Source organism: Peromyscus californicus, unplaced genomic scaffold (genome assembly GCF_007827085.1).
Source record: "Peromyscus californicus insignis strain IS unplaced genomic scaffold, ASM782708v3 Scaffold_24__1_contigs__length_46423439, whole genome shotgun sequence".
In the NCBI taxonomy this organism is placed as follows: domain Eukaryota; kingdom Metazoa; phylum Chordata; class Mammalia; order Rodentia; family Cricetidae; genus Peromyscus; species Peromyscus californicus.
Window position 1 is genome coordinate 29,324,651 of NW_026294535.1, and position 23,449 is coordinate 29,348,099.

At 42.6% G+C, this 23,449-nt stretch overlaps 1 protein-coding gene across 2 annotated transcripts; it reads right to left on the reverse strand.

Annotated features, from left to right (window-relative positions):
- Nucleotides 1-3: 3 nt before the first annotated feature.
- On the reverse strand, nucleotides 4-19,312 carry Glipr1 (GLI pathogenesis related 1). 2 transcript variants are annotated; one of them, XM_052753364.1, is made up of 6 exons: nucleotides 18,448-19,312; nucleotides 15,255-15,494; nucleotides 9,771-9,870; nucleotides 2,778-2,863; nucleotides 743-769; nucleotides 4-651 (listed from the first exon to the last, which is right to left on the reverse strand). In XM_052753364.1, the coding sequence occupies exons 1-6, from the start codon at nucleotides 18,757-18,759 to the stop codon at nucleotides 562-564; spliced, it is 855 nt and encodes a 284-aa protein (XP_052609324.1). In that variant the 5' UTR covers nucleotides 18,760-19,312; the 3' UTR covers nucleotides 4-561. The 2 variants fall into 2 exon arrangements, with proteins under 2 accessions (XP_052609324.1, XP_052609323.1); XM_052753363.1 differs by having other exon boundaries at nucleotides 9,771-9,883; nucleotides 18,448-19,303.
- Nucleotides 19,313-23,449: the final 4,137 nt, after the last annotated feature.

The window sequence follows — 23,449 nt, forward strand, 5'->3', positions numbered from 1 at the left end:
GGCAACTGTTTTGACTTTATTTTATTCCAGGACAAAACCACCCACAAACAGAAAAACCAGGACTCCAAATATTATCCTAACTATGAGGAAATGGTACCAGAAAAGCGTATGTGGGCATCTAACCTGCATGTATGCAGTGTGTCCACTGAGGCCAAAAGCAGGCATCGGCTCCCCTGGAACTAGAGGTGGTTGTGAGGCACCATGTGAGTGCTGGGACTCAAACACAGGTCCTCCCCAAGAGCAGCAAGTATTCTCAACCTGGGAGCTGTGAGGGCAATTGGATTTATAATAATTATCAAAGGTGTGTTCTGCAGCTCTGAGCCACAGGCAGGCAGTCTGTTGCTGAAAGCCTAGCTGTGGCAACCTAGACAGTCCTTATTCATCAAGTAGAAAGGAGAGTTTACTCTTTGTAGACTTAGGAAACTCCACAGTTCTAAGGCTCTATTAAATATTTTAAAATAGCCACTTAGGAATAAGTAGTCCCCCACTGATGGCATTAGTCCACAAGAACTAAGTTAGGGTATTTGTGCTTTACCAAAATGGTAATTATAACAGACAGTATTAGAAGTACTGATTTAACAATGAGAAAGAGAGATGTGTATCTGTTACGTAGATATATGGGCCATTCTGGATAGTCAACAGAGTAGTAACCTGGGAAACAAACAGAGTGTGCTTTTAGTTTCTCATGGGCGAACCCAGCCCACCCAGTGCCCAGTCAAACAGTTTAGGTTTGCATACGTACGTGAGACAGCGTCTCTCTGTGGGTTAACTGTAAAACCAGAAGGAAGAAAAGGTTAGGTGTAGGGGAGCTATGTTTTTAATTACATCTTTATAACCATGAACTTGATTTGGCTTTAAGTACAGTGGTTGTGGTGGTTTAGAAGAAAATGGTCCCCAAAGGGAGTGGCATGATTAGTAGGAGGAAGGGTGTCACTGTGGGAGTGGGCTTTGATGTTTCCTGTGGCCTTCTGTTAAAGATGCTGCCACCATGCTCCCTGCCATGATAATGGACTAAACCTCTGAGCCACCCCAATTAAAGGTTTTTCTTAGAGTTGCCGTGGTCATGGTGTCCTTTCACAACAATAGAAACCCTAAGACAGTGATTTTCAAAGAGCAATCAAGTTTTTGCTATTAACTGTAAACTTAAATTTTTCAGTATTTTTATATGAACTTAATATGAATTTTTGTACTCTATCAGTTAATGGAAAAATTGTTTAATATGCCACAACCACCTGATGAATCTTATTTTGAGCTATGGTTGAAACTAAAGGTTAAAATATGATTTGTTTTAAATGATGCAATTAAAGTTATTTTCTAAGCTTTTCCCAGAGAAGAATGGTAGATACTGTTTGTGGGGCATCTGGCTTATTAAAAGTCATAATTATATCTTCTTCTGAGCTTCAGATTTTGATATTCAGAGCACTAGGGAAGAAAAGTGCCCCAATTGCTTTGGCATTCTAGAAGCTTTTACATGGATTGCTATTGAATGCCCATGATGGAGCCACCTGGGACTTGTTCTGGGTACTTGCGATCATCTTTGGTCATTACACCTGAGCTGCCTTGACAGTTATACCATGCATTTGCAGCGTGTTTCTAGCTTTTTTTCCCCCGTGTGCATCTGCAGAGGCATAGATCAACATTCAACCCCAGAAACAAATGGACACCCACGTACTAGCTAAAACTACCTTATGTACCATGAGTATGTCCCAAGTACTGGCATGGCAGTCTTGCATAATGAATGACAAACTATAATTTGTCAGATAGGTTCTGTTAAATGAAAGCTTTTATGTTACAATCTTTACCCTTCTCAACCTCACAATAAAAGATGGGATGGTTTTGTCAATTGGAAACACTATTATTTAGTATTAGTACAGAAGAAAGTGCAATGCTTTTCAAATAGGCCTATATTTATATTTAAAAAGTTAGAAAAATGAGTGACAACCTAGAGGTTAAGTCATCTAAAGTAAATGGTCTTGTATGTACCATGCAAGTGTGTGTGTCTTTCTCACTTCAGTCCAGGGTTTTCACTATTGGAGTATAGTTAATCTCAGTTTTGTCAAGCATAGACACCATCTCAAGTTCTATTTTTAAAGGTTCAGAACTAAAACACCAGCAGCATTTTTGTGTTGTGGCAGATATTGACAGTTCACTGAATGGTTTACACTCAGCTCTATGAGGTGGTAGTGTCGTACATTTTACTGTTGAGGAAATGGATACAGAGGATGGCCAGGGTCTCAGAACTGTACATTAGACTGGTACTTTTAGTGCCTTGGTTCTGAGAAGAAATTAACTGCATATGGGTACATATTTTCGAGTTTCCTGATGCTGCTGCTAGTATGAATAAAAAATATATATATTGGGAGAAAAATGGGTCAGGTGCGATTTCATGCCTGAAAAGTTCAGTGTTTAAATGGGGGAAAGGGGAGCAGTTTACTGGAATTTAGGTCTGGAAGGGACCTTGAAAATTGTGTATACAACACACTCCCTAACAGGATTCATGCAGTGAAGCATGGACTACTATCCCCTTCCTTTCTAAGCACCCCATGAGGCAGCTTGCTGCAGATGTGGCACAGAAGAACCATGGGATTGGCATAACTGTAGTAGCTTCAGATTCCCTTCATACCAGGGGGGATAGACCTCTTAAAGGACACTCCTGCAAGCCTATGTTTGGTCCCAGAACAGTAAACTATTGGTTTGTTACAGCTCTCTAACTACAAGGATAAGCCAAATACTTAAACCTTAATTCTATGGAAAGTTTTTCGTGTTTTCTTACTTACTGCAGAGATTGTTGAGACACCTGTCATCTTCTGGACAATCACTGCAAGTGGTTCCTCGCTTATATGGCCACGTTGGGTAGTTTCCTCTGTGAAGCAGAAGACTGTTAGTAAAGGGCCCTCCAATGCCATTGTGCTTTACTCGGAATGCTTGACCAAACCCAGAATAGTAAGATGGATAAAGACTCGGGAGGCTAATAAACTGCGTAGAGATGGAAGCGAGGGGAGAGTTGCTAATATTTGGAGGGTTCATGTTATGTCCTAGTGTCTATGAGTATTGTATAATTTATACCATCTTATCTAACTATGATAACTCGGAGAAAGAACTATTTTTGTTTCTGTTTAGCAAATAGGGCAACTGAAGATCTGGGAGATTAATAGCTTGCCAAAGATCTCAGTTTATATATATGCGTCAGAAATCTAGAAATGTCTTATGTTGGGCCTTTTCTACCTAACCCATAGCCGATATGATTACTTCCATCCAAACACTGCCTATCCTAGAAAACAGTTACACTGTATATATTTTCATTGTCCCGGGTCACCATAGTTTTTACTACATACACTATTAGGCTGGGGTAATGACCTCCAGAAAGAAAAAGATGAGAAAATTAGAAACAATCCATTTGCATATAAACAATGTGATATGAATAGTAACTGACAATTACTGCGTAATAGAGGATCGAAGGGATGGATGGGGAGAGCTCAGTAAAGTGCCTGCCATGCATCTATGAAGATCCCATGTTCATTTCCCAGCTCCTACTACAAAGCCAGGAATGGCAGTGTTTGTTTTCAAGTTCTAGCTTTGGGGAGTCAGGTAGGTGGATCCGTGGAACTCACTGGCTGGCCAGCCTAGCCTCATCAGTGAGCCCCAGGTTCCAGTGAATAGTATCTCAGAAACAAGGGATTGTGTATGTGTTGTATGTAGAGGATAGGGATGGGGGGCTGGAAAGATGGCTCATTGGTTATAAGCCCCTGCTCTTTCAGAGAACCTGGGTTCAGTTCCTAGCACTCACATGATGGCTCACACAACAATCCATGATGCCTGACCTTGGGTTCCAAAGGATCTGACACCCTCTTCTGACCCCTGAAGGCACCAGGTACATAGGTGGTACACATATAAACATGCAAGTAAAACACTCAAACATGAACCATTCTAAAAAAATTAAAACCATGCATACCAACACATACATTTGTACCTGCACACGTGCATCTATCCCCCCCCCCCAAAAAAAAAATAAGATAGCAAGGGATCTGATAATTACAGTCAGTTTCAAAGTAGGGCTGAGCATCAACTACTTAGCATCTTCAGCAAAGAGAGTGTATGTTGTAAGAACATCCACTGTTCTCAAAGATAAAGGTACTGATAATACAAAAATCAGTTATGGCTATAAAACAATGATGTCTTCATTCATAATGAAAGGAAATGTTGGTTTCATGGAAAACAAAGATTTAACTTTTCTAATTGAAGTTTGTAGATGTCGCCTTCTCCGGTACTAATACACCCCCCATTAAGAAATCCTTATTTAGAACCACAACTATATTTCATCCCCAGTCCTATATGCATATACATGTATGTATGTATCTTCTAATCTCATTTGGCTTCAAGTTAAATTAGGTTGCTTCAGAAGTTCACTTTTTGGGCTCGGGGCTGGGGAATATGATTGGTACATTGATAGAGCATTTGTCTAGCATGGATGAAACCTTAAACTCAATCTCCAATACTGTAAAAATAATAATTATCCTCATCTTATACTATGTCATAGAAAATAGGACAAACGTGTTAGAGAGATTACAGATATCCAAAACAGACATTAGTCACTGGGGTGCCTTTCACTAGTAAGAAGCACAGCACAGAGGAAGCAGTTTAAGTTATAGACTGGTTTTGATGAAACCACTATTGTTATCTTATTTTTTAATTATGCATTCCAAACTTGAAGGGGAAAAAATGTTACTTAGAATTGGTAGATTCGTTTTGGGGAAAATGTGAAACTAGAAAGACCTGGGTTTGTTTGGGAAAAATCTGAGAGATTGGCTGGAGAGATGGCTCAGAGGTTAAGTAAGAGCACTGACTGTTCTTCCAGAGGTCCTGAGTTCAATTCCCAGCAACCACATGGTGGCTCACAACCATCTGTAATGAGATCTGGTGCCCTCTTCTGGCCGGCAGCCATATATGCTGTATACATAATAAATAAATTTAAAATTTAAAAAAAAATCTGAGAGATAAGATGCTTGGGACTCTGGGAAAGAGGGGAGATGAGTATGAGTGAAGGTCCCCAAGGGAGTAGCAGACGGTAGTGGTACCCAAAGAACACTAGCATATACTTACAGTCAAAACTTACTCCTTCCTCTGTTCTGCAAGCCCCTCCTCCTTCCTCCACCCTACTCTGCATGCTGTCTTACTCAATGTTGTATCACTGTGAAGAGACACCATGACCAAGGCAGCTCTTAATTGGGGGCCTGCTCCAAAGTTCAGAGGTTTAAGTGCAGTATCATCATGGCATGAAGACAGACACAGTGCTGGAGAAGTAGCCGAGATCTACATCCTGATCCACAGAGGCAGAGCATGGCCTGGGCTACAGTGACATGCTTCCTCTAAGAAGGCCACACCTCCTAATCCTTTTATATACGTGTGTCTCTACCACATAAATACAACTTTGAAGACAGCACGCTGGCTGGCTTGTGTGAAGCTCAAAAGCTTGTGTGCTAAAAAGATGACTCTAAAGTTATTCTTATAATCTGTGTTTCAAAATTTGATATAATTCTGAAGCTAGCATGAATCTATACTAGAATTCACATTTGTACTTACTGTTAAAATAAATATTTTTGAATCACTCCATCTTTGATAGGTATTGCCTGTAACTGGTATTTCTGGATAGTTCTTTATGTCACCTTCATAGCTACAGGAAGTGGTTGGTACTCTTGTCATTTTTGACCTTTTGGGTACAACAGACTCAGGGACTGATTTGTGGTCACACAGTATTCTAACTACCCTACCCTTCGAAGGTGTCACGAAAAGTTGTGGCTGGTTCAGTCACAGCTTCAGCTGCTTTTTCTCTTGTTTCTCCCTTCCCAGATCAGATTTTTAAGTCAGAACTGTTGTTGACTTTTAAATGACACTTGGCTTCGGTTCCTCCTTCCAGCTCACATATTGAACACCTCTCTGGAACAGTAGCTCAGGGGGAAATGAGTTTGTTCCAGTTCAGGAATCCAAGCAGAACTCCAGGCAGCAAATGTAAGGAAAATGGTTGTACGTAGAGAAGTGGAGAAGCTTTAAAGCCCTAAACTATAAACAACTACTGTAAGTCACTAAGGAAATCACCCCAACAGGAGAATAGGGCAGACAATAGGATTCACAAAAGATAGGAATGAACAGTCTGGTTTTAATCAGTGGGTTTTAATCACTAGTTAGGAAAGAGATGGAGAAGAAAAAGTAGTTTTCTGCAGCCCACCTTCCATCACCTACTGGCCATTCACATGAAACCCAATCCTGAACTCTAGTTAGAGACCCCAGAGCAGTGTCTCCTCCACCTTCTTATCAGCCAACCCACCTACTGCAACAACCGGGGACCATGCAGAGCCTGACCCAGAGCCCCGTTTAGGAGCCTCTGACTGCCTGTTACCCACTGCTGGGCTTGGAACCCCAGTAAGGGACCTCTAGAGCTAGTCCCCTTCCCTCATCCATCAGCCATCCCGCTCACCTCTTGGCTAGAACTCCATGGAGAGACCTCAGGAGCCAGCTCCCTCCCCCAGCTACTCCATCCACCTATCAGTTATCCCTATGACTATGCTAGTTTAGGACTGTGGCATCCAAATCACAATTCCAGGTAGAAACCATCAGAGACCAGTCACCCTCCTGACCATCAGCCACCCCACTAGCTGAGCTCTAGGGCCACATGGAGCCCCATAGGGAGTCCCAGCTATGGATATCTGAGCCAATTCTTCCACCTGCCCACACAACTATCAGCCACCCTACCCACTGCTCATCTGAACCAAGACCCCAAAGTGGCCCAAGACTGAAAACTTAAGCATTCTACAGTTGTTCCGTAACCCTGACAAGATCCAAACACCCACCCAGCCAACAAAGATGAGCTCCTATCTATCCATACAAACACCACCAACTAACCCTAAATGCCTAAGTCCCATGCAAAAAAACATGAATTATCAATACGTCTCCTCAAGAATCCAACACCCCCATTGTAGTGGGTAGCTGTTCCAGCTTTGATCTGGAAGTACTACCCCCCTATTGAGGCTTCCAGTAACTGTCATGCCTACCTATGGCCTGCCCCTGAGGTGGGGCTGAAACTGGAGCCCTTAAGACCCAAGATCCGGATGTGCTGGCTCTCTTGGTTCCTGGTAATCCTGGATGCTGGATGGTAGACCGAGCAGAGTTCTTCAGAGAACACCGCCGGACTGCACTTCACCTCTCCCGGACCCTGTAACCTATCCCTTTACTTGTAAGTTACCCCCCAAAATAAACCTCCCTTTTAACTATGTGGAGTTGCCTTAATAACTCCCCCAATACCCCTGTAGTATTTCCTGAGAAAAGCAATTTAGCCAACACCCAAGATAAGGACTTCAAAATTACAAATAGGTTCAAGGGTCTCAAAAAAAGGATATGAATAAATGCCTGGATGAAGACCCTGAAAACATTTTAATAAAATAACGGAAAGAAGATTTGAAAATAGAATTTAGTAAAGAGAGACTCTCTTTAGAAAAGCCAAATTGGAATAAAACTTGAAATGAAAACCCCAGGTGTGGTGGTAGTTTATTTGTGCTCTAACAAATAAAGCTTGCCTCTGGATCAGAGGACAAAGCCAGTCACTATATTAAACATAGACGTCAGGCTGTGGTAGCACATGCCTTTAATCCTAGCATGCGGGAGGCAGAGATTCATACGGACCTCTGAGTTCAAGGCCACAGTGGGAACAGAGCCAGGAGTGCCTTTAGTCTCAGCACTAGTTAACCATAGTGGTCTGGAGGTCTGTACAGACAGACAGGAAGTGATAGAGCTGGATGGAAAGAGGAAGTGATGTAGCTGGGCAGAGAGAGGAAGTGAGATGGCAGAACACAGAAAGGTATATATAGAGAAAATGTTAAGTATAAAAAAAAAAAAAACCCAGGAACAAAACATCCAGGATATCTGAGATACTATGAAAAGAAAAAACCTACAAATAATAGGTATAGAAGGAAAAGAAACCCAGGTCAAAAGCACGCACGCACGCACGCACACACACACACTTAACAAAAATCAAATTTCTCAATTCTAAAGAAAGAGATCATATTATCAAGGTGCAGGAAGCATACAGAACACCATATAGACAGAACCAAAAAAAGGAAATGCCTCATGACATAATAATTAAAACATTAAAATATGTACAGAACTATGAAAGGATGTTGAAAGCCAGAAGAGAAGAAGACCAAGTCACATACAGAAGCAGACCCTTGGAAAGAACATCTGATTGTTCCCTGGAGACTTTGAAAGCCAGAACAGTCCAGACTGATGTTCTACAAGTTCTGAAAGAGCAGAGATGCTGGCCCAGACTACTATACCCAGCAAAACTGTCAGTTCTGTCCAAAGGAGGAAAACTTGACATGAATGCCCACTAAGACAGCTTTGCATAGGATACTGCCAGTGATATGTCAGTCTGAAGAGATGATTAAACACACCCAAGAGGACACAAGAAATAAACAATCCTAGAACAGTTAACCAAGAGAGGTCTGAGAAACCACCACAACAGAAATAAACACCGGTAAATAATAACTCAATGATTTTCCCCACAGCTAACAAAACGTCAAAGACTAGCAGGTTAGATTAGCAAACAGGATCCATGGTTTTGCTTTCTCCAAGACACAGCTCACCATGAAAAATATAGTACACCTTAGGGTAAATGAATGGGGGAAAGTCTAAGCAAACCACTAAAAATCCAGCAGACATATCTATTTTATGACATAATACACTTCAAATCAAAACTAATCAGGATAGGGAAGAATGATTCTATTCATTAAGGGGAAAATCCAAGAGGATATTACAATTCTAAACACTTAGACCCCCAAATACCACCCAGTTTTACAAAGGAAACATGTTTAGATCTAAAATCACATTGGCCCAAACGCAGTGATAATGGGTGTCTTTATACCCGACTCTCCTCCCTAGGTCATACAGACAGACAAAAACTAAATAGAGAAGCCCTGGAGTTAAGTGGGATATAACAGATGCTTATAGTGTACCACATCCAAACACTTAAAAAAAAAATACACATTCTTCTCAGCAGCCCATGGTTCTTTCTCCAAAACTGACCACTTATTAGGACACAAGGAAACTCTCAGGAAACATGGGGAAAATTGAAATAACATGCATCCTGTACAAAAGCAATAAAGACACCACCAACAATAATCTAACACTTGAAACACGCAGAGTGTTCACACATAGAACGACTCAGTATTATCTATCACTGTTTTCGTACTTACTGGAACCAAGCTGTAAAACATCTATTTCTGGTCTGACCACAGTTTTCTGACTATGTATGATTCACAAGCACAGTGAAGTAGAATTGCTTTTCTCATTTCCAGAGGGAACAACCTGTTTTTACCTGAAAAATTCAACTGTCAAAAGTAATGAAGTAATTAATATAAACTGAGCAATTCCACCTTAGTTTTTTTGTTTGTTTTGTGTGGAAAGTATGCTATGATCTTAATAAAACAATAAGTTAATATCAATCTTCCTTCCTTCTATTAATATATCAATTTATGTCCCTGGTAAGCATTTTCACCTTGTTACTCTTAAAGATGAATGCCTCTAGAGTGTTAATAAAGTGTGTGTGCACATGTACGCTCTCTCACACACACAGGAAAAATGTATTAGAGTATTAATGGAGTGAGTCTCTGGGTAAAGAATTTAGAGGCCTTGGGATTTTTGTTTACACATTTTATAGATTTTCTATATTAAAGATGAATACCTGTAATAACATATTTTTAGAATTTAATTCAAGCACTTACCCTGGTCCATAGTTGCATATGAAATGTGCTCCATTAGAAAGGCTTTCAAAGTTAGAAACTCTAGGGCAAAATTGCACTGCACAGCCAACCTTGTAACTATCTGCCCAAACAACCTGAAAGCATAAGAGAACTTCTTACCACAGAAATGAACATTTAATCATCATCAAGCCTTCATAATTATGGTAAGGAATAGCTACTCCTTAGTATAGTTAGTTGTACAACATTTTTTTACCAGGGAAATTTTGGGTGCTAAAAATTCCGCTGGAAACAAGTCCTGAATTATAATCTCATACATGTGTGCATGAGTGCATGTATAAAATAAACATGTACATGGCAAGATAAGAGTGGAAAGACGTTGTAGGACCCCTGCAGGTATCATGGCCAGAGAATGAAAACTCGCTATTGCCAGACTTGGTCAATCAGTGGATCAAAACTTCTAGAGAGTCTGACCCCTTGTTTTAATTTTCTTACACATTTAAACACAGACAAACTGGGGGGATGTCTCCACATGACAGTTATCATAACGAAGCTTCGGGAATGACTACATCGAAATTCCCCTGCACAGTAACAAAGCGCCTGTGCCCTTTACAATAAGAATGAGTTCTATTGGCTGATAAACAGCTCAGGGCCTAGAGAAAGGATTTGTAATGACCATAAAGATGGATTCTACTGATGGGGGATGCAAAGTACATGGGGCCTCCTTCATAAGGATGAGTTCTATTCACTGAGACACAAAGCCCGGGAGTAGAGCCTAAACAATTCTCAGGATCTGGGGGAAATTGAGGTGGAGGCTGGCTCCTAATAGAATAGCAAAGGATCCCCTGGTTCTTTGCCCACTTTCAGTCAAACATTCCAGGTGACCAGGTGTCATTCTTCTTTCCATTAAGGAAAGCAAGCCTGTGTGCTCAAGAATCCTGGTTTCTCCAATGCTTACTCTAAGCCAGAAGTTCTCAACCTGGGGTTATGACACTTTTGGGGTCGCCTTATCAGATATCATGTAAATATCATCATGATTCATAGCAATAGCAAAATTACAGTTATGAAGTAGCAATGAAATAATTTTATGATTGGGGGTCCCCACCACATGAGGAACCGTACTAAAGGGTTGCAGCTTTAGGAAGGTTGAGGACCACTGCTCAAAGCCATGCTTCCTGCAGAAAGCTACTACAGTGAGAAAAAACAGGGGTAACTTGATGGAGTGTCTAATGGGAAGAAAGCAGCTGATTCAAAGGGGGTGTTGAGAGAGGACCTCTGAAGTGACCTTTGAACTGAGATGCAAGTGATGAGGATGTAGACCAAGAATAAACATCAAAAGACTTGGACAATGGACAACATCCATCCTCAGAGATAAAAAGGCTCCTGCGGTGCAAGTTGCTTGACATGTTAGAGTGGCAGGGGGGAAAAAAAAGGCAAAACGGAGGCAGAAGGGAGAAGAGGAGACTGAAGGATTTCTGTTAGGTGAGAAAGATACTCTTTCTGGGCATCTTAGCAAGGTCCACTTGGTACTTATGAAGTGAACTGAGAAGAGTAAGGGAAGGGGGAGGCAATTCTGGAGGCTGTCTCAGCAGTGTGAGGAATGAGCACATGCTGACTCACTCTTGAGTGAGGGGATTCCTGGAGACTGATGGAGTTCATGATGCCTAGGTGTGGCTGAAAATATTAGATTTTGTCCTGAGTGTGGGAAGCACTTGGGTTGGGGACCCAAGGGACATTTATTAAGACAGAAAACTAGGGAACAAGCAAGGTCGGTAGGACCTTGGGCACGGGGTTCTTTGCAGAACTTGTTCGTTCTGAGCTGCCGATTAGATATCGCAGTAAAGACTGGCGTAGCTGCTGGGCTTAACTGCCTGCAGTTCAGAGGATGGGGTAGCATCAGAGATAGCAACCTGGAAGACACAAGGCTGTATCAGGCCATATATAGGCAAAGATAATAGAAAGAAAGGGGCAACTGCAATCCTGGGTTAAGAAAATACATACAGGAGCAGTCAGCAAAGCAGATGTAAAATGTGGTCCCTCCCTACTGTTGGGGAAATGAAGACCACAGCTCGTTCCCAGGAAGACAGCTGTGCTGTCAAACTGGGTCTGGTGCTCAGGGGAGCTCCAGACTCAGTTTAAATCAATATGCCTGCTGAATCTTTAGCACCTTCCATGGTGCTTTCTCCTTCCTTTCCCAAAGAAGCATTCCACCTCTTCATTTTTCACCGATTCCCATAAGTTATGCGGCTCGTCTTGACTAGGAATGATTAGTATTAAAGATTACCGAAAACATTTGAGAACCTACTTAATTAGTTCTTGAAGTCAAACCAACTATTTAACAGTTTTGTTTTTTACAGTGACGCAAAAATTATACTTTAAGATTTTTTTTAAACCATAATTATCAAGGCATTTTGTGCCAAGCATTGTACTAAATACGTAGGCACAATGGCGGGTGATCTGGGGCCTGCAGGAACCTTCATGAAATCTAGATAGAGGCAATCATGGAACTGACAGAGCTCTGATCACTATCAAGGGTTCTAATACATGGCTTAGAACCATTCTCTCAGGAAGAGGGGCTGAGCTGGGGCTTCTCTGAGGGCCACAGACTTGAATCTGTCTTTAAACATGAAGCAGTGTCCTGTGTGAGCCCAGGGTAGAGAAGACTCATTCACCAGCTACAACAGAGGCCGGTCTGGCTGTGGGGAAAAAAAGCATGTTTACTTTAGAAAATTAAATTATCACTCCCCGAGGAGAGAGTAGAGGGAGGGAAAAAGAGCAAGTCAAGGATGGACTCTGAGATCGCCTAAGGTCTTTCAGGTGGGACACGGGATGTAGACATGTGGGTAGGATTACCTAACCTTTGCAGACTGATGTTCCCTTGCTTTGGGAGCTGGGAAGAATCTAGATCGGTTGTTCCTAAACCTCAGAGACAAAGAGCCATGCCATCCTTTGGCTAGAAACAGTCTCTTCCTCCATGACTGAAAAGGATTGCTCCCTGAGGAACAGCTCTGAGTATCTGAAGCCAAGAATTCCATGTGGGGATCTCCAGCCTAGACAGACAGTAAGGCGACTTGGGCTTCTCTGTTGAGACGTTGAACATTGTTGGGTCAATGTGACCCTTGTACTTCTACTTTCCAATCACCTTTGTTTTATTTTGAAACTTCAATTTTATTCATTTCATTTGGGACTGATTTTTATCTGGGCTGACCACATCAGACTTATTGAGAAACATTGGTGTTCTTAAACAACTCCGTTTCAGCTGTATTTCAACAGCTCCCGTCAGGTGCTCCTTCCACACCATACAGGAGTTCTATGTCACCATTCCTATCTATCACCTTAGCTCACTTAGCATTTTGTTTAATCTCTTAATTTTTGAGGACTTCCTTCCATAGTGTTTTCAAATTTCCTTCATCTTTGGGCCACCTGTACTTTTTCAGAAATGTGCAGGTATTGCTTAGCATGCGCAGTATGCTTCAGTTGGTGCGTTAGCTGTTAGTCACTGAGGCAAAATATCAGAAGAAAGGCAGGTTCTAGGTCATGATTCCAGTATGTGGTCATCTGTCATCATTGCCTTTAGGTCTGTGAAGAAGGTCATGGAAACTAGTCCCACCTTGTAATGTGGAGGATAAAGTCCCAATATCCCTTTCAAATGACTTCCCCATGACCTATCTTCCTTTGCCTGGACCCCATCCAAGAAAAGCTTTCGACACATCCCAACAGTGCATCAGGCCTTTAGGAGACCTTGACGATCTCAACTCTAACAGTTTTCAAAGTTGGGTTTAAATGGATATGGCACCTCCCATCTCTAACCCCAGCCCTTGGGAAGCTGAAACAGAAATCTCACTGTGACATCAAGACCTACCTGGGCTACACACTGAATCTCAGGCCAGCCTGGGCTACAGACTTTGTCCTGTTGTTATCTTTACCCAGTAGTCAAAGAGGCAAGCTGGGGTTACACAGTGTCAGGGTGGGAATATGAACTCAGATCCAAATTTAATCTGGAACTTTCCCACCAGTGAATCCTCTAAACAAAAATGAAAACTTGCCAGTCTGTCCCCAGTGAACATAAAGGTAAAGTGTTGAATTAACATGCCAAGAAATATTGACTGTCCACAGATAATCAATCTGACCGTATGCCCTGTACTGTGTACCAGCTGTCATTGGGCAACATATGGAAACAACTTGATTTTCAAAAAGATCAGGGTAAGTAGACGTTACAATCCCCACTTTAGGTAACTGTCCAGCAGGAAGCTGAAGTGACTGAATTGTCCTGAAACCCCCACCAAGGTCTCTTCAAAGGATGAAACAGGAATTGTAGCCAAGATATATCAGTATCCTCTTCCAACATGATTTATTAGAAAACTAGATCCTGGGCTCTAATCTTTGCTCAGTACTTACCAACAAGTGTTGGTCCAGATTTCTCCACAGCACACTCTGAGATATTAGCTTATATGCTGATACTTGATGGGCTTACAATCTCAGAGGTGTGAGTAAGGAGAAACAGGAGCGGGCAAGGAAGGCAGGATATGGTTGGAAATGGTTTCTGGCTCTAGCTCCCTCTGATTTTGGGGGACACATGTGTGCAACTTTGGGAGACATGCATGTGCATGGCTAGTACAATTCAGAGCAACTGACACCAGCCATATGAGCAAAGAGGACACAAACTATACAGCCAAGGGCTCACACGATGTTCCACACTGCAAGAGGTGTGCATCAAATATGTAGCACTCAGAAGACAGTTCTCTTTATAACAGACTTGTTAGCCATACTTATATCTCCCTGATCCCTGGGAGTCAGAACAAGAGGAGAGATTCAAGTTCATGTCACACAGACTTGAGACAGCAGAAATGTCCCTCAATTTTTAAGTTTCCCCTCTACATCCAGGAAGAAAAAGGAGGGCTAATACTTGGAACATGAGAAAACTAATTTCTGATATCATATCTATCTCTCATGCAGATATGAGACCAAATTTCGTGGTCCTAACCTCTTCAGTAGACTGCCATGTTCTATCCTCCTGCAGAAGGAGGACCTCATCATGGGAGAATATTCAGAAATTCCTGAGTTTGGGAGGATATAACTCTTGACAACCATTCTGTAAGCGAGCACGGTGTTTACCTTTCTAAGCCAAAAGGCTCATTTGGTTCCTACCACAAACATAGAAGGGAGGTTCTACCATCCATATATCAACCATACATCAACAAATTGAGTTAAGAGAGTTTACGATGTTTCCCTAAAGCCACTTAGCTAGTGAGAAGAGAGTTCCAATTCACTTCTCATTTACATTGCAAGGCTTTAACTAATATAATGTATGCAGGTTATCTCATATGAGTAATACTACCTAGACGGATGGCTCTTGTATGACTTTATCCATGTAACTAGTGTCTCCAAGTACATTTTTCTCTCATATTTATAATCATACTAGCTCACTATATATTTCCTCAACACCAAGTTCAGTTCTCTCTTCACCTTTAAAAAGGTGATTCCAAGTGATTACAGGGAAGTATTTACCTGAGTGTAATGGCCACAGACATTTGTGCATCTCCTAGTGCTGAAGTCATAGTCCTTGATTTCGTTGTACCAGTCTGAGATGGCTGAAGACGCCGAAAAGAGGAATAAAGATCCAGTCCAGATATTTTCCCCCACTACGGTGAAGTTTGGGTGCAGCCGTGATTTCAGCTGTGGGTTGTGTGCAAATCGACAAGATTTTGCCCATGCTTTTGCAATCCGGGCTAGTGCTGGGTCCCAAGACTGAAAAATAAACAACATAAAAGTCAAGAAAGAAATCTCTTCCTCAAAACTGTAGCAACACAAGGCTTTCCCCCCTGTTCATTCAGATCTGTAGACCAGTGGGGACTGGCTTACTACTTACTGTGCTACCAGATTCCAGTTCCTTCTGGAGTGGGAGCCTAAGGGGCAAGTGAGGTGGGATGACAAGAATTGAGGAGGAACCACAGCCTACAGCAATAACTAACTAGTCTCAACCTGCTAGTGAGGGTGAGGGCGAGACTACGAAGTCATCAGGTCAGAGAATATGACCAGGAGAGGAGAAGCAGAAACATCTCTGGCTGCAGGTGATAGAGACTTATCACGAGACGCCCTAAGAAGTGAACAAGTCCAGTGAAGGAGCAGGGTAAATAAAGATCAGCAGGCAACACATGGCAGCTTTAGGGCAATGAAGATCAGCATGTAACACGTGGTTGCTTCTGTACAAAGTAGTGAACGTGCTTAAGCGCGCACACCCCCCCCCCAGAAGAGCTCCATTCTCATAGTCCTCCAACAATAACATATGTAGGAATAAACCTTACCAAGGGGGGTGAAATACCTCTCCAATGAAAACCAAACATTGAAGAGAACACTGGAGCAGTGGTTCTCAACCTGTGGGTCGAGACCCCTTTGGGGGATGAATGACCCTTTCGCAGGGGTTGCAGATCAGATATCCCGCATATCAGATATTTACATTACGATTCATGGTAGTAGCAAAATTACAGTTATGAAGTAGCAACAAAAACCATCTTATGGGGCCGAGCGGTGGTGGCATACGCCTTTAATCCCAGCACTCGGGAGGCAGAGCCTGATGGATCTCTGAGTTCGAGGCCAGCCTGGTCTACAGAGCGAGATCCAGGACAGATACCAAAACTACACAGAGAAACCCTGTCTCGAAAAAACAAAAAACCAAAATAATAATAATAATAATAATAATAATAATAATAATAATAATAATAATAATATTTCATGGTTAAGAGTCACTCCAACATGAAGAAGTGTATTAAAGGGTCACAGCATTAGGAAGGTTGAGAACCACTGCTCTAGAGAACGGGAAGGCTGTTCATGCTCATGGAGTTGGATATTTTCAAACAGCAATACAGCTGAAAGATGTTTATAGATTTACTTCGCTGCTAATGCTTTATCCCTTAAAGCTAGAAAAAAAAAAACCAGAAAATGAACACAGAAACACAAAGGACTCCATACGCCAAAGGATGTCGGAGCAAAAATAACAGCGCTAGAGGAATTGTCCATCTGGACTTCAAAAATATGAAGTGCGGTCAGAAAGGAGCCGAACAGAGGAGGGCGCTAGACAAATGATGCCGGAGAAACTGGATATGCATGCGCACATGTCCAAAACCGGGTTCTTACAGTGTGTAAAAAAATTAGAACGTATTACAAACCTTAATATGAGACCCGAAACTGCCACAGCCAATGTCTCCATTTCGCTTCCTCTTTTTCTATCTGCAGCTTTTCTTTCTTTCTCTTTTGACCGATTGCTTTGGCTAAGATTTCAATATATGAGGCATAGGCAGTAATTTTCTGAATAGGGCTTTGGTAGCTCAGGAAGTAATGGTAAGTAACAATAGTCCTGACAAGTGAGACCGCATCAATTAAAAACCATGGGCACAGCGGAGGCATTGCCAGAGTGAAGTGACCACCTCAAGAATGGGAGAGAAATTGGGTGTGATGGTCCATGCCTTTAATTACAACTCTGAGGGTGGGATGCAGAGAGTTCGAGGCCAGCCTCATCTACATATCAAGTTCCCAGGCTAGCCAGGATTGGTGAGACTGTATCTCAAAAAGATAAAAGAAAATATTTTTCAGATACTCATCCACCAACAGATTAATGTCCAAAATGTATAAAGGACTCAACGTGTTAAACACTAACAGAATGAAAAAGCCAACAACTGACCAATGGACCACTGAACTGAACAGAGTCCTCAAAAATAGCACAGCTCAACATCCTTAGCCATTAGGATACAAAAAGAAAGAACACGAAGATCACATCTTACCTTAGTCTGGATAATATCCAATTAAAAAAATAAATGGCATCAGAGACGTGGGTGGAGAAGAAACCCTAATATACTGCTGATAGGAACATAAACTAGTTCAGCCACTATGAAAATCCGTATATAGGTTCACCAAAAAATATAAATGTAAGACTATCATGTGATTCAGCTATAACATTTTCAGGCATAGATCTCCAGGAATTGGAGTCAGCACACTTCAGAGATATCTGTATATCCAGGTTTATTGTGGCACTATTTACAATATCCAAGCTACAGATTACATCTAATTGTTCACAAATAGATGAAGGGATAAGAAAAATGTGTGTGTGTATATGTATGTGTTTATATACACATACTGTGGAGTATCATTGAGTCACAGAAACATTTGCAGGAAAGGGTGTGGATGGATTGGAGATCATCATGTTAAGTAAAATAAAGCAGACTCTGAAGGGTAAGTACCATATCCCTCTTATATGTGGAGTCTAGAGAAAAACAAAGACCACACAGAAGTGAAAGAGGAATGCGATCAGAGGACCAAAAGGCCAAAAGGGCAATGTGATGAGTATAATCAAAGCACATTGTATGAAGTTATCATAACGAAATCCAGTTATTTTATACAGAACTTGATGATAAAAAAATGAAACCTTAAGACACAAAATGAAACCTCACAAATATTAACAGGAAATAAAGTGACAATGAGGAGACATCTCATGGCTGGGGGAGGGAAGTGTGCTGAAAGAATCGAATCATGGCTGGGGCATTGCTTAAGACAGAGTCCAGGAAAGTGGGTTCTGATCACACGCACACAGTCATTACAAGCAAAACAAAAAAACCATTCAGAATGACCCAGAATTCACACCCAGCTTAATGCGGCAGACAAGCTGCTTCTGACTGACATGTGCTACAAATAATGCTGGTACACTCACCATGTACAGCATATTCCTGGCTGTTGGATTCACTTTTGACCGGAACTGGTTGTGAATTTGAACACATTTTTTGATGAAGTCCTCATCTGCTATATCTGGCAAAGTACTTGCTGTATATGAAGCACTAGAAACGGAAGAAGCCATCCAGGCTATCACGGCAAGGAGGGCCTGCATGATCCCTCTGGCTGCAGATGGACCTAGAACCCAGAACCCCGGCGTTCTGACAGGATGCTTGGTTCTCTCAGCGTTCAGACTTTTTTTTTCCTTCTTCCTGTGCTGGAGGTTGAACCCAGGGTCGCTTGGGCTAGGCATGGGCTCTGCCACTGAACGACGTCTTCAGCCCTCTGCTTCTTTATGGCCAGCTTTGCAAAGTGCAGTCAGCGTCAGCTTGAGAAGCCTGGAAGCAGAACGTGAAGTTGTTATGAAACTTCCACACTGGGTTTCTCCATATATGGCTTGCAGCTCATTTTTCTCTTAACCCTGCCTTGTCAGCGCTATAGAACACAGATTGTTAGGCTTTGAGATGGGAGATGGTCCCAAAGGAACTTCTGTGGTCTTCAGAAATAAGTCCTGTATTAGTCAGGCCTCTCTAAAGGAACAGACATGACAGAAGGCATGTATTAAAAGGGGATTCATTAGACTGGCTTAGAGGATGTGGCCTGAGGGGTCCCACTATGGTTGTCTCTTGCCAGGAAGCCTGAGAATCTGGTAGTTGTTCAGTCTCCGAGGCAGGATGTCTCAGCAGTCAAATATGGAGTGGGAGCCCTGGATTTTATTCCCAAAGAGCTGCTGGTCTTCTGTCTACAGTCTTGAAGCGGCTGAGTTTAACATCAACCACAGCAACAGGAAATGAGAGAACTTACCAGCAAGACGGTGGGCAAGCAGGCAAAAAGCAGCGTTCTTTCAGGTCCTTTTATGTAAGCTGCTATGAGAAGGCGTGGCTCAGGTTTAGGGTGAGTTGTCCTACTTCAACTGATTTGATTAAAAAATACCTCCCTGGAGTGCCCAACTGCTTGGGTTTTTGTTGATTCCAGATGGAGTCAATTTGTCAGCCAAGATGACCATCTCACCTCTCCCCCAAAAGGCTTGCAAATGTTTTTGTAAAACCTTTTTGTTGGACTCCTATGTGCAAACTGTGCTGGGAATACAATGGTCCCTGCTCTATCAGTGAGTGTCTGAATGAGTGCTCTGTACAGACTACTTTCCTACACATCATGGTAAAGTTGAAGTTACAGCTTATGCACAGTAGGAGATAACACTAACAAGAATCAACGTAAACAGTCAAGGGTACTTACTGATAAACTTGCCAGAATCACCCCTGTATGCAGTGGGGCCATTATTAAGTAAAATAAAGGTTTCTAGGACATGGACAGCAATACTTAAAGTTTATCTGAAAAAAAATAAACTGTTACTAAGTTACTAAGTGACCAATGACCAGTGACCAAAACCACAGTATGTATATACTATGTTCTGAACAAAGGTGGGGTGACTTTCAGTACAGAATAATTTGCCGAGGCACAAAATTTCACCACATTCTTCAGAACAGTGCCCAACTTAAAACCTATGAATTGTTTGATTCTAGAATTTTCTATGTAATATTTTTAGATGGTGGTTGACCACGAGTGACTGAAGCAAGAGGGGACTATTGTGTCTGGTTAGCATCATGACTTTATGCAAAATTCAAAGGTTGAATTGTGTGATGCACACGCCCAGGCATGCTTGGAGGGAGGGAGAAGGGTGTGGCGGGGTGTTATAGTTTCATTTCTGTTTGTGCCCCGCAACTAGCTGTGAGACCTTGAACAGCTTAGCATACTCTTAGAAACCTATTAAGTGAGGCTGATGGGGGATATTTCTGTCTCCTTGATCATAGAGGTTTGGGAAGATCAAACAAACCTTAATTCAATACATTAAACTCCCGATGTGTGTATTAGGGTTAATGATATAAAGCTGCTATAAACAATTATGGGTCTAACCATGAAAGGAGCTATGAGATGAGGTTAAGAGCAATTACAGTACAGCCTGTTGACCTGAACGGGGTGCACAGAAAGGTGGGGGGTCAACGGGAGAGGATACATGGGAAGGGCAGAGATAACAGCTTTCACTTAGCACACCTTCCTAATGCTGCCACCCTTTAATACAGTTCCTCATGCTGTGAACCCCCAACCATAAAATCATTTTCATTGCTACACCAGAACTGTAATTTTGATACCTGTCATGAATTGTAATGTAAATATTTTGGGAGATAGAGGGTTGCCAAAAGGGGTCACGACCCACAGGTTGAGAACCACTGATCTAGCAGTAGGTTTTTTTGGTGTTTGTTTTATTTTTTCTGAGTCTAGAGTCAGATAGGTGAGGATTAAGTAAAAGATAGGAAATGTATAGCAGCATTGCTATTGCTATCTAAGCAAATGGCCTTGCTAGACCCGTATAATCTCAAATTCTGTCTAGGCTACTCTGTTTCTGGTAGCATTCCATTCTATCCATACAGACTAAGCATTTTCTTGGCTGAGGCGCAGAAGCAACATTTGGATAGCTGTGCTAATCATTAGCAGTGAGTAGGCTCTTCCTTGTAGCTTACTTTCCATCCTTGGGGTCTGTTAGCTACACTGTCTGGGTTTTGAACATAGAACAAGAAACATAACCCACCACGTGAGCAAATTTAGTGGTTGCTTGAGCACCCTCGTTGCGTGCGCGCGCGCGCACACACACACACACACACACACACACACACACACAGTTCCCAAGAGTGAATGTTATTATCTTGAAATTTGCCCTACTTTTCTTTCCGTTAATGTGCTCAAACATGGGGCGGCACAGCTTGGGGGAGGGAAAGGGTTCATAACTCCACACCACACCCAATCAGTGAGGGAAGTCGGGGCAGGAACTCCAGCACTAACCTGGAGGCAGGAACCGAAGCAGAAACTGAGAAGAACTACTGCTTACAGGCTTGCTCAGCTCACTTTCTTAACTGTCCCCAGGACCATCTGCCTAGGGGTTGGCACCGCCCACGGTGGGCTGGACCCTCCCCTGTCAATTATGAATCAAAACTATGCCCCACGGACTTGCCAACAGGCCAGTCTGGTGGGTGTAATTCTTTACTCGAGGTTCTCTTCCCTGGTGACTGCCATTTGTGTCAAGTTGACAAAAACCTAGCAAGCACAATACCGAAATGCTCAACTGGCATTTTCTCCAGTCTCCTAGAACTAATCTTCAAAAAGGAAAGTGCCATCCGAGGCCATTTTCTTAGTTACTATTCAGAGCAACTTAACCCCTCAGGCCCCACCCCCACCTTCTCTAGTCACATTGCGTTTCTGCAGCTGAAGCCAAGACGTGGTTTACCACAGAAGAGCGGAAATGAGTGCTTGCAGTTCTCGGAAGGTTTACGGGGTTGTGGGGGGTACGAAGAGGGTGGAAGGTGGGGGTCGGGTTCCCTCCACTCCTTGACTTCAGTCTTTTTTTTTTTTTTTTTTTTTTTTTTTTTTTTTTTTTTTTTTGGTTTTTCGAGACAGGGTTTCCCCTCTGTAGTTTTGGTGCCTGTCCTGGATTTCACTCTGTAGCCCAGGCTGGCCTCGAACTCACAGAAATCCGCCTGGCTCTGCCTCCTGAGTGCTGGGATTAAAGGCCTGCACCACCACCGCCTGCCTGGCTTTCAGGAAATTCTGTTTCAGATTTTCAGTATTTTTATTTTTAACAGTGCAGATATACTACATTTTGAAATAAGAAAAGAAACACTATTTTTGGAGTCATACCCACATTAACACACAGACACAGCGTGATAAACCTGTACACAGATAAAAGGATACTGGTACCCCCTGTATCATGACTGTCCCCGCATGAGAGGGTAGAGGAGAAATGACATAGGACCCACTATACTCTTGCCCTCTCTAATTAGATTCTGGAAACACCTAGGCTTCAAAAGCCTCCAGCATGCTGGTTCTCAACCTATGGGTTGTGACCACCCCCCCTCGAGTCAGATGATCCTTTCACAGGGGTCACCTAAAACCATCAGGACACACGTATGTTTACATTATGATTCATAACAGTAGCAAAGTTAGTTAGGAAGCAGCAATAAAAATAATTATATGTTGGGGACCCCTCAGCCATTGGTTCATAGTTCGTGTGTTTCCAGTCGTTTGGCTATTTGTCCCTGTGCTTTATCCAACCTTGGTCTCAACAATTTTTGCTCATATAAACCCTCCTCTTTCTCACTATTTGGACTCCCAGAGCTCCACCTGGGGCCTAGCCATGGATCTCTGCATCCAGATCCCTCAGTCGTTGGATGGGGTTTCTAGCACGACAATTAGGGTGTTTGGCCATCCCATCACCAGAGTAGTTCAGTTCGGGCTGTCTCTCGACCATTGCCAGTTGATTGGCTTGATCTGTTTGGGAGGCATCCAGGCAGTGGGACCGGGTCCTGTGCTCATTGCATGAGTTGGCTGCTTGAAGCCTGGGGCCTATGCAGGGTCGCTTGGCTCGGCCTGGGAGGAGGGGACTGGACCTGCCTGGACTGAGTCTACCAGGTTGATCTCAGTCCGAGGGGGAGGCTTTGCCCTGGAGGTGGGAATGAGGGGCGGGCTGGGGGGAAGGTGAGGGGGGCGGCAGGGGGGAGAACGAGGGAATCCGTGGCTGATATGTAGAACTGAACTGTATTGCAAAATTAAAAAAATAATAATTATATGGTTGGGGGTCACCTCAACAGTGCAGCATTAGAAAGATTGAGAACCACTGCCCTAGAGACTTTCCTTTAATAAGCACCATTTCAAGTTGGGTAGTTCATCTTTATAACCAGGAATTCTGGCTTTGGGGGTTCGCCGTTTGATGCAAGGTCTTACTCTCTAGCTTAGGCTGTCCTCAACTTTGTGATCCTCTGGCCTCAGCCTCTCAAGTGCCGAGATTACAGGAGTGAGCTACCACACCTGGCCTCTAATGTTTGTTTTGAGACAGGGTCTCTCTAGTCTGTAGCCCTGGTTGTCCTGGAACTTACTAAACAGACCAGGCTGGT